General features: G+C 42.3%; 1 protein-coding gene across 2 annotated transcripts; it reads left to right on the top strand.

The window, feature by feature from the left end:
- Positions 1-213: 213 nt before the first annotated feature.
- On the top strand, positions 214-11,253 carry LOC134969526 (protein CBFA2T3-like). 2 transcript variants are annotated; one of them, XM_063945531.1, is made up of 4 exons: positions 214-449; positions 1,436-1,504; positions 2,190-2,375; positions 4,910-5,031. In XM_063945531.1, exons 1-4 carry the CDS (start codon positions 263-265, stop codon positions 4,939-4,941), a joined length of 474 nt encoding a protein of 157 aa, XP_063801601.1. In that variant the 5' UTR covers positions 214-262; the 3' UTR covers positions 4,942-5,031. The 2 variants fall into 2 exon arrangements, with proteins under 2 accessions (XP_063801601.1, XP_063801600.1); XM_063945530.1 differs by having other exon boundaries at positions 215-449; positions 2,190-2,380; positions 4,910-11,253.
- Positions 11,254-11,737: the final 484 nt, after the last annotated feature.

Genomic DNA, 11,737 nt, shown 5'->3' with positions numbered 1-11,737 from the left:
AAGTGAGACAGTGGAGAAATTGCCCCATCAACCAATCAGCAGGTCTGTATCATTTTATAGTATGCAAGTTATAGATGTTACTTCAGTGCTGATTGGTTGCCATGAGCAACTTCTCAGCTGGCTCACTTCTCCGCTGTTATCACTGCTTAGTAAATGCCCCCCCTGAGTTACTTAGGCAAAGATCCTATCATTTCTTTAAAAATGAATGTGAGGACTGATATCATTATGTTAAAATATTTATTCTCAGCTGTTAAACTGTATTATGGATATGGTAGAAAAAACGCGGCGTTCGCTGACAGTCCTCCGCCGCTGCCAAGAAGCGGATCGTGAAGAGCTGAACCACTGGATTCGTCGCTACAGTGATGCAGAGGACTTGAAAAAGACTGTCAGCTCTGTGACTCAGCCAGCGCGGCACCACAACAGCTCCAGCACCGAATCCTCCCCAGCAGGTCAGATAACGCACAAGAAGGCTGAGGCCTATAGAAGCCAGACATTAGGGTGACCCCATATGGTCAACAGGAAAAAAAAAGGTCAACGAGGTCAAAAGGTCGTTATGGAAAATGTTGACAAAGAACAGGTCAACAAAAGTATTTTTAAGGGTTTTTTTGTGTGTAATTTTCTCTATTTCATGATATGTGACTACAATTATTGCAAACATAGACCCTCACGGGCTCGCCCCGCTACCGATGCGCTCACCACAGGTTACTATTCCCAATCGTAGTCCACGTGGATGATAAATCAAGCAAAAGTTGAAAAATATGTGAAAACCCCGCCAAAAACTTGTGTTGAACTTGACCATATGTGTGTCATCCATTATCATGCCAACCCTTTGAACCTACCTGTCGACCTTTTGACCCTGCTGACCTAAAGCATGTTGACCATATGGTGTCGACCTATTGACTGTCTATGTAGACAGTGTAGATCTATCATCCGGATACCCATGCAGCTAGTGTTTGCGCAGAGTTGGAGTTGCAGTTGAGGTGCATGGAGGACGCGCATGGTTTGTAAATGCGGTGGTCGGTGACAAAGAGGGGGCTTAGCGCACACACGGAGTTGGTCATCTGGGTGTGTTATGTGATTGTATACACAGATGCTCAACCACTCACATAGGAGACTGCTATAGACTGATGATGTACCAGTCAGTATTTGGTGGCACCAAGCGATATTTCAGTGTCTTCGGACAGTGGGTGTCTCAGACCTTGCATATTTAGACACATAGATGTAGACCAGGATAGGGCTTTGTAGCAGCATTTCCATAGAGTCACAGACAGGTGACCGCAAAAAGACACGGGCGTCGTACTCAGAATCAGCCCCGGTGCGTAGTAGGGAGGAATGTATGTGCAGTGTGTGATTTGTTGGTGGCACATGAATATAAGGCCATGAATGTATGCTTATTTGCATTTACCATTTTTTTTACATTTAATCTTTACATTAGAGCCTTCACGGGACTTTCTTCATCGGCCACAGGCTGGGTATATGCCAGAAGAGATCTGGCGGAAAGCAGGTGAGTGATCTAGAAATGAGAGTTATTGCTGATGGAAGTGAGGGCAACAAAACTGATGTAATATTGCCAGTAGTGTCTCATTTACCAGGAACCCTACAAGGCTTCCCCATAGAGATGTGTTGTACATTCAGTGTTATCCACTCGGCTGATGTTTATTATTATTATTATTATTATTATTTATTATCAGTTTCTTAAATAGCGCAGCCTATTCCGTTGCGCTTTACAATTACAACAACAGTAATAGAACAAACTGGCAGAGGTAGAAGGGCCCTGCTCGCAAGCTTACAATCTATGCCAAAGACATTCCTGACCGCAATCACTATCTTACTGCTCCCGTGTGGGTTTGGCCCCCATTGTGCATTGTATTAGGCCCACTCTATCAATATAAATCATTCTCGAGCTACAAAATGTGACAATGTTAGTTTTCCCAATTTACACTGACGCCAGTTTTCTTTTTCTTGGGGAGTAATTTGTTTCAGATGTTGTATATAGTGGTTTGGAGTACGGGTGGCAGTTATATACCAGGGAAGTTTTTTTGCTGCTCCCCCCCCCCATTTAATTTTGCTAATGTTTATTGGAATTTGCAGTGTAGGGTCTATTCCTAAATCTTTAAACCCCTACTATACCTGAGTCCCCACCTCCCAGGGCTCATCTTCCCCTCTGAGCTGTCTCTCTGTCTGCACAGAGGAGGCGGTGAACGAAGTAAAACGCCAGGCCATGTCGGAGCTGCAGAAGGCGGTGTCCGAAGCAGAGCGCAAGGCTCACGACCTCATCACCTTAGAGCGAGCCAAAATGGAGCGGGCGTTAGCCGAGGCAAAGCGGCAGGCATCCGAGGACGCCGTCTCAGTCATCAATCAGCAGGAGGACTCAAGTGAGGTAACGGCCACGCGGCACAGAGCAGGAGGCAGCCGCGCCACACCGTTTACAAACGGAACAAGTGTGTTTTTAGTTAAGCTGCCTATTACACCAAGCATAGCTCCTCTAATCTAAGGAGGGGACCGATATGGGCCACTCCACCACTTTATCTCTCTCCAAGGCTTGATACATCTATAGTTGAAGTCATCTTTTGTTGAGACAGAGGAGAGACCGTCTCTTTCATCAAAGAGCTATGCCTCTAATGCATGCTACAGTATAACTGCTAGCTCACTATAGTATATGTATGTGATAGCTCACTATGGTATATTTATATGTGATATATGATAGCTCACTATAGTATATTTATATGTGATATGATAGCTCACTATAGTATATTTATATGTGATATATGATAGCTCACTATAGTATATTTATATGTGATATATGATAGCTCACTATAGTATATTTATATGTGATATATGATAGCTCACTATAGTATATTTATATATGATATGAAAGCTCACTATAGTATATTTATATGTTATAGCTCACTATAGTATATTTATATGTTATACTGTATGTGATAGCTCACTATAGTATATTTATATGTGATATATGATAGCTCACTATAGTATATTTATATGTGATATATGATAGCTCACTATAGTATATTTATATGTTATACTGTATGTGATAGCTCACTATAGTATATTAATATGTGATATATGATAGCTCACTATAGTATATTTATATGTGATATATGATAGCTCACTATAGTATATTTATATGTGATATATGATAGCTCACTATAGTATATTTATATGTTATACTGTATGTGATAGCTCACTATAGTATATTTATATGTGATATATGATAGCTCACTATAGTATATTTATATGTTATACTGTATGTGATAGCTCACTATAGTATATTAATATGTGATATATGATAGCTCACTATAGTATATTTATATGTGATATATGATAGCTCACTATAGTATATTTATATGTGATATATGATAGCTCACTATAGTATATTTATATGTTATACTGTATGTGATAGCTCACTATAGTATATTTATATGTGATATATGATAGCTCACTATAGTATATTTATATGTGATATATGATAGCTCACTATAGTATATTTATATGTTATAGCTCACTATAGTATATTTAAATGTTATACTGTATGTGATAGCTCACTACAGTATATTTATATGTTATATGTGCCTGCTCACTGTAGTATAGTAATATGTACTATAGGGGTTAGCTCACTTTAATATAGTAATACATGCAGGAACGGATTGGGAACAAAAAGCGGCCCTGGAAAAATTTGTACTAGTGGCCCCACATGGGCAGCACCAGAGGTGTAAGGTCTAGCCATGGGCCATGGCAGCAGCACACTCACCCCAAAACTTTCCAGATAGTGGGGATGTCCAGCATTGAGGGGAAGTTAAAAAGAAATAAAATTAAATATTATGAGCACATTATATGATACACCTTTAGAATTTAGGAAACTATATCATTCTTTAGAAAGATATATTTTCTTGCTTATTACACCAACCGTATTCCAATCACTATTCACTCAATCTTATATGTCAGCCAAGCAGGCAGACAGAGCATACACTAGATCATCTGCAATCACAGGCTAAGTGGCAGTAATTTTCATATATGCAAATTATTTTGCATCTTATTCATTATGTCTATAAAAAGGACCCCATGTCCTCAAACAAAACAGGCCCCACGGGTGCGTCGGCCCACCGGGGATCTTCCCTGTAAGCCCTATGGCCAATCCGCCTCTGAATACATGTGACACGTAATAGCTCACTATAGTATAGTAATAGGTGCTGTAGGTGATAGCTCTCTACATTATTGTAATATTACATTTGTACAGTAGCACATGTACTTGCCTGCTTTTCGACCACACCTCTGTGAGACTGCGGAGGAAAAGTCCAACAGGCATGTACAGTATGGAGACTTGAAGTGATTCGTGCAAAAATAGTCCCGTCCCTGCTGCTCAGTGCTGTGATTTGTGGGCGGGTCCATGATGAGGCATTCACATTTGGCCCCGCCCACCACTGTGCAGTGACACACAATCAATACGCATTTGAGAGCATCCAGCACAGTCATCAGATTATGAGTGGTATCTAACATGGGTTGCAGCAAGCATTCCCAACCTCGTTCCTCAAGGATCATCACCAGTGCAGGTTTTAGTGATATCCAGGCCTGAGCACAGATGGTTAAATCAAAATAACTGAGGTACTAATTTTAAGTCACCTGTGATCAAGCCTGGATATCGCTAAAACCTGGAGTGTTAGTGTGTCCAGAGGTCTGAGGTTGGGAGTGCCTGGGTCAGAGTGTATTTTGCACATTGTTGCCAAGACTTTGTGCTCACAACGGAATTCCAATAGCACCATACATGCTGGTTATACAGAATAATTCCCCAATGTTATATTGCTGTGGTATTTCCCCAGGAAGCACCAGGCACTTGGATAATGGCCAGGAGCAGTCGGCGGATGGGATAACTCTATTCTTACTCTTCTTGCAGAGCTGCTGGAACTGCGGACGAAAGGCCAGTGAGACCTGCAGTGGTTGCAACACAGCCCGATACTGTGGCTCCTTCTGCCAACACAAGGACTGGGAGAAACATCACCATGTGTGCGGCCAGTCCCTGCACCACCCACCCAGCTCGCAGCCAGTGTCTACCACCCCGGCCACACCCGCAGCCAGCCCAACTGCAAGCAGCTCCGCCTCTCGCTCTGGGACCCCCGCCACGCCCCTTTTGCTGGATACCGCCTCTCGCTAATGGAGACTGCAGGATATAAGAACCTGAGGATACAGACCAGCCAACTCCTGCTCACAGACAGCTACACCCATCAGCCACACTGTGGGGTTCTGGGCAGTGGCTGCCATGACTCCACCTGCCCCCCCCCAACCCCCATTGTGTCTGTTTCTGGGTGGGTTGGGATCTGTTTTGTCAGCGTGGTTTGCAATTGAACCTGAAGACGAACACAAAGCTTCATATTTCAAAAAATTCCCACCCTACCTATTCGTTCGGGAGTATAAAGACCCTCTGAGGGGTGATAGACTAAGAAGATTCATGGGGTGCGGGAAGTGTTTAATTTAAAACTACTCTCAAATCTTTGGCTTTAAACATAATTGAAATCCAAAAATAACACAGATATACAAATTAAACTACCTTGCTAGACAGCCAAGAAATGTCAGACACCAAGAACACCTCTTACCAAGAAATCCAAAAAATAAAACCCCAGTCCAAACATAACCAGCCCTGCCAAAGCCTGGTCCGAGAGGAGTGGAGGGAGCTTTCGGGGGAAGAACAGAAAGTTTCAATGTATTCTGAGAGTTCTGCTGGGGGAACATCCCTGGAGAAAGACACCTTAGTAGAAGCAGCGTTTCACGTGTTTACTCCAAGGCTTCCTCTGGGGATATCCCACCTCTGCTGCACTTGCATCTTCCTCCTCTACCTCCTCTGTAGCAAATAGCCTCAGCTGTTCAGGACTAACTTCCTTGTCCTACTCTCAGATTGTCCCAGAGGGAGAAAAAGACTAGAGACGCATTTCGCAACCTGTTCAGACAGACATTGAGACCCTTGTGTACCAGTGTTTTTCCACTACACCCCTGTCCCACTTTCAAAGCACAGGACGGAGATACCCGGAATGGAATATTTAATGGACAGTTGTGGCCAATACAACAGTTGGGGACTGGCGGGAGATAACTCCAGGAACTCCCATCCCCCTCCCCCCAGCTCAGACTTAAACCCACAATGGGAAAAAAAATTGTACAGGTTTTTTTTTTTTTTTTTTAAATATTTTATTTATAAAAGCAAAACAAAAGAATTCCCATGTAGGGGACGTGAGTGCAATATGATACGTGCGAGGCTACTGATGGGACGGGGGAGTCGGCTGCAGATTTATATATACAAAAAGAACAATACAACCATAGGGTGTGCAGCTGCTGAGTGTTAGTTCAACACGAGGAAGTACAGTAGCAGAGATTTGTTAATTCAGCTCCATATTCTCCAATAGTATATCACAGCAGGAATGCTGCACCGCTGTGTAGTCGCTGGGGCGGATGGTGACGCATGGCATGTGTATTTTCAGAACACCGTATGTCGGCGTGCATTGTCGCTGGGACAAAACTTGCCCATGTGTATTCTGGAATGGAAACTATCAATTGCTTATTTATTATCAGTTCTTACGGCTTGGGAAAATCTGGTGCCTATAAATATGGTTCTGAGATTTCAGTTCATGTCACGGACTAGAAGTCCCATGTGATTTGATGGCATCAAGTATTAATGTAGAACAATTTGTGTCGTCCCACTCAATCTTATAGCTGATCATTGATTTTGGAGAAGTTTGCTAAAGCAACCTATCAGATACTAGTTATTTTATAGAAGGTACTAAAGAAAGATAGCTGGTATCTGATTGGTTGGTGAAACATAAATCTGCATAAGGCTGCAATTGACTTTGATAGTTTCCCTTTACCAGGATGCACTGTAATAATATGCCAATCTTATATTGATAGCATTGTGCTATAGCACTTGTCCTGTGTATGAGAAATGCTGTGTGGTACTTCTGCTATCTGCGAGAATTCATTTAAGGAAATACAACTTGTGCAGCAGAAGATACGCCAGGTAATCAGTTACACAATGACCTGGTTGGTGCTGCTTTTAACTTCAAAGCTTTCTATTACAGAGGTTTTACAGCACGACAGTAGATCACTTTCTCACTGGTGGCTCAGTTAACACCCATGTGGCCTGAATGAATGAGGGGCTGGGGAGCATTTGAGTAGAGGCCTACACAGTAACACTGCAGACTAGTAATGACTGGTTCACCAAGCTATTGATAATTAACATCTAAGCATGAATCATTCTGTCCAGGTGGAGGCCAAGTGGGTATCACAGTGCAGAGCAGCTGGTGATGAGGCACCTGTCACCTGCTCCACTTGGAATTACCATGTGCTGATGCACATTCATGAGGGTGCAGCCTATCAGTGCACTAGGAACCCAGGACTCATAACTATTGGTTATGTCTCATGAATCGTGGTCATGCAATGCCTGGGTGATATCACCACTAGGGTGGCTTCCTCGTGACTATTGTTCCAGCTCAACTAGAACCCAGGAAAGCATTGAGTGTTATTTTACCACATTCAGATGGACACGTTTGTGTAGGTCACCATCATATATCAGATTGATTTGAGGATTCCACCCAGATCTCCTAGCAATAGTGATGCCCCAAAAGTGGGCCCAATCTCCTGTAGCCTTGCCATCTCTTGCAGTAATGTTGCTTAATCTACTGCCAGTTGTACACCTCATCCAGCTATGCTAACTGCAGTCAAATGAGAGGCTCTTGACCCACCATTGCATTTAGAGGATTGTTAGTTCCATGTTCAGTGGAAGCCCATTGCTACATCTGCCAGGTGCATTGGGTGGAACAGAAGACACAAACATGACTTCCCTTGGGACCTCGATGGGTTATGGGAAGGTGAACATCCATTCCCATTACAGCTGTTGATGAACTACAGCCCCACAGGGGCATCATGGAATATGTAGTTCAGCAACAGCTAGACGTCATTCTCACCTATCGTCTCACTACACAGTTGGGTGTGGCTTCCAAAAAAAGTAACCTTATTATGGCACTAGAATCACTGGCGCATGGCGCAAGCGCACTTCCGTCTGATAAACAAGAATCTTAGCATCAGTTCTTTTTTCATTTTCATGTCTGCAATGTTTTAAGGGAGAATTATCATCAAAATGCATTTGTTCTGAAATGTGTAAAATGAAATAAAGTAGGGTCTACTATGGAGTATTAAAACCAGCTCTGCTGTAGCTATAGCGACACCTGCTGGCTAAGAATAAAATAGCCAACAAAACACTATAACCAAAATATGAAAGTGTTCCTGTTGATGGGATGCAGTTAATATACCGGCTGTCGGGATCCCGGCGTTCAGATTACCGATGTCTGAATCCCAACATATGCATTCCCTGTAGACTTCACACTAGGGGCAGATTACTGAAACTTCTAAAAGCAAGCATGGCGGTGTTGCCTTTAGCAACCAATCAGCTTCTAGCTATTGTCTTCTAGACTCTGCTTGCTATACAAATGATATCTATAATCTGATTTGTTGTTACGAGCCACATCTCAATTTGTGCTTTGTACAAGTTTTAGTAAACAACCTAACCTATTTGATGCTATATAATACATTAAAACCATTTATTCTTGGAACGTGATAATAGTTTCCCATTAAACAGTCCTCTATCTTGCTGTGCACCTGCCTCATTACCTTAGTCAGCTATGAAGGAAGTTTTATTTTTTTACACATCCTATGAAAAACAGAAAGTAATATATAAAATATTTGGTATGTGTGTGTGTGTATAATAGCAACCTGCTGTGTCTTTATCAATTCTGTCATCTCCTCTTGTATTGTATGTTTGATACTCTGTAGCCTCCATTTCTTTCAAAGTGGCATCCAGCCGTCTCTCTGTTACGGTGTATAGTGGCCAATACACGCAGTGCGTTCTGTTTTGTTCCTTGATATTAATCACAGAGTATACCCTGCGCAGTTTTGTTTTTGCACTCAGGTTGCTTCATTTCCTCATCATTTTGAATACAGAGTGCTGTCAGCTATTAACCAACACAACATGGCACCATACGTACGATGGATTTGGGGAGTTGTGAAAAGCTGGACTTTCAATATCCACACGGATTACTGCGCTCGTTAACTCTCTTGCACTACCTCTAAAGGTCACAACCCTACGTGGAACTACAAAATGGCCGCCAAGCATCACATTGAAACCAAAATGTCATTGTGGGAAAGGACTTGGGCCGTCCAGGCAACAACTGTCCTAGACTTGAAAAGCAGCTTTAAATACAGAACACAATGTCCCAAGGATTACTGGACAGGGACCTCATAGTTGGAGGCTGTTTATGAATCCCAAGAGGTTGTAGCTTTAAGATGGCAGCTCTTATAATTATAGGATCTGCATTGGCCTCCTCATACCCAGTTTTCAGTGACACTTGGGAAATGTCCTGTATTGTTTATTCTTATGTCACACTACCAACCTGCAACAGTCCCTTCTGTCTGTGCTCCCTCAATGCTTTGCCTCAAACAGCAGCAGAACCCCGACTGCTATTACTGGGATTTCTGATTCCCTTCACTGCCAAAAGTTAGATATAGCACCAATTTCAACGACTAGTTCACAGTTCTTTTTGACCTTCAAAGCAGGATCCATCCCCTTTAAACGGAGCAATCTGGAAATAATTGCATTAAAAAACGAACTAAATTAATCACGAAAAAAAAAAACAATTGTTGGGTTGCACTAAACAGCAGACTCTTCATTAAACTATAGGGTGGAGTTCTCATCAGATTAGGCATGTTCAGTTTAGAGGGAACATACTAGCCAAGCTACAGTATGTTATATGGGTGATAAAATATAACACATTGCCTGTGATGTATCAAGATTTTGGCCTCTTAAGTGGAAAAATAAAACTTTACTGAAATAAATGTTCAGAATAATCATAGAAAAATGCATAGAAGTTGTAGTTGTAAATGCCTATACCATAGAAGCAGAAAGACTGGTGCCACAAGCGAACCTAGGGCCAAATGTAATAGAGAGTTTCAGAAAGTGAGAGATTTGGTAAGGTTTTTCATTATTTTTTAAAGTGGCAATCATTTACACTGCAAAACCAGGTTGATCTTGCTATCTAAATGATTTCCACTTTAAAAAAAAAACCCTGCAAAACCTTACCAAATCACTTTCTGAAACTCTCACTCTATTACATTTGGCCCCCTCTGTGTTTCTCCATAAATAAGAGCGTTCTAAGCACTTTTCATAATGAACTGTAATGCCTACTTATGTCCACTAGGTGGAACTAGAGTGCAATTGTGGAAATCTTTCTGCTAGCAACCAAACTTCACCAGGCAACAATTTTTAACCCTTTGGTTGCACAGTATATAATTTCTTACATCAAAAATACGTTTCCACTTCCTGGTTACTGTATTAACTTGTGCCGACTTGCAACTCTTTCAGAATGCATTGCTTTCTTTGGTTTTCAGACATTTATTTATAGGATAAGGCTTATAAATGTACAGTAATCATTACTGTATATTATTTTTCAGTCTGATCTATATAAATAATGAATTTAGCAAAAGTGGCTTGAGGACAGGCACAGGCCAATTAACTAGTAATCTAAATGGTCCCATAGTCGCATGCCATGACTATTGCAGTCACAGGTTTGGAGAACCAGAATAACTACTCAACCAGTAGTTCTCAAACTCGGTCTTTAGGACCCAAACAGGTCACGTTTCCAGGCCAACTAGCAGGTACACGAGTGTCTACATTGCCAACTGTCACATTTTAAAAGAGCCACAGGTAGGGAGCTAATTATTTCACTTGTGATTCTGTGAGGAGACCTGGAAAACATGCACTGTTTGGGGTCCTGAGGACCGAGTTTGAGAACCTGTGTATTTGCACTGCAAGATGACAACATACAGGTGCTAAGCCAGTATTTACATTTGGCCCTTCACACCGTTTGTAGAACACCTACACTGCAATGGTTACGAGCAGCCCAACCTGAAATGTCTTGAATGTGCTGTATGGATATAACCTGAGGTCACTTGTTATGTAAGGGACTCCTGCTTCCAGAGCATATGGAAGCTGCAGAGGGTAATGCACAGATAACTAGGGGATGAGTGCATCTATGCGGGGGGAGGCAGGGCCGGTGCGGACCCAGCAGACACAGGGCTGCAGATTTTTGCATGCTGGTATCTCAATGTGTTGTATGTCTGATCTGTGGCAGCTGTAACCATTCACTCAGATCAATGTCTGTTCTGTGATCTGTATCTGTGTCATAAAAGAAATTTTAATATGGAGACTGTCTTTTTTTTTTACCTTCCAGCGTGCATATTATCTAATCATATGAATATTGGTCTACTCCCCCGGGCAATGTCTAAAGGTTTTACAGCTATTTTAGGCAAGTGATGCCCACTCCGGCAGCTGTTCAGGAAATGCGGTACCCTACTTGGCTGAACATGCCCTAAAACTGTCACAGTTATCATCTGTTTAGTAAGGACAGACTAATTCTCTAGAACAGGCCTGGCCAACCTGTGGCTCTCCAGCTGCTGTGAAACTACAAGTCCCAGCATGCACTGCCACAGTTTTGCTCTTAATCAGTGCTAGAAATGTGGCAGGGCATGCTGGGATGTGTAGTTTCACAACATCTGGAGAGCCACAGGTTGGCCAGGCCTGCTCTAGAACACCTGATGGACTGACTGACTGACTGACAGTATACCTGTGCTCTGAGACAGATGTGTGCAACCTGTGTGTCAGGACCCACAGTCTGTTCTTCAGGTCCTG

The sequence above is a fragment of the Pseudophryne corroboree genome, chromosome 11 (assembly GCF_028390025.1).
Source record: "Pseudophryne corroboree isolate aPseCor3 chromosome 11, aPseCor3.hap2, whole genome shotgun sequence".
Classification (NCBI taxonomy): Eukaryota; Metazoa; Chordata; class Amphibia; order Anura; family Myobatrachidae; genus Pseudophryne; species Pseudophryne corroboree.
The sequence above is the reverse complement of the archived record's forward strand: the minus strand, read 5'-3'. Positions and strand labels throughout refer to the sequence as shown.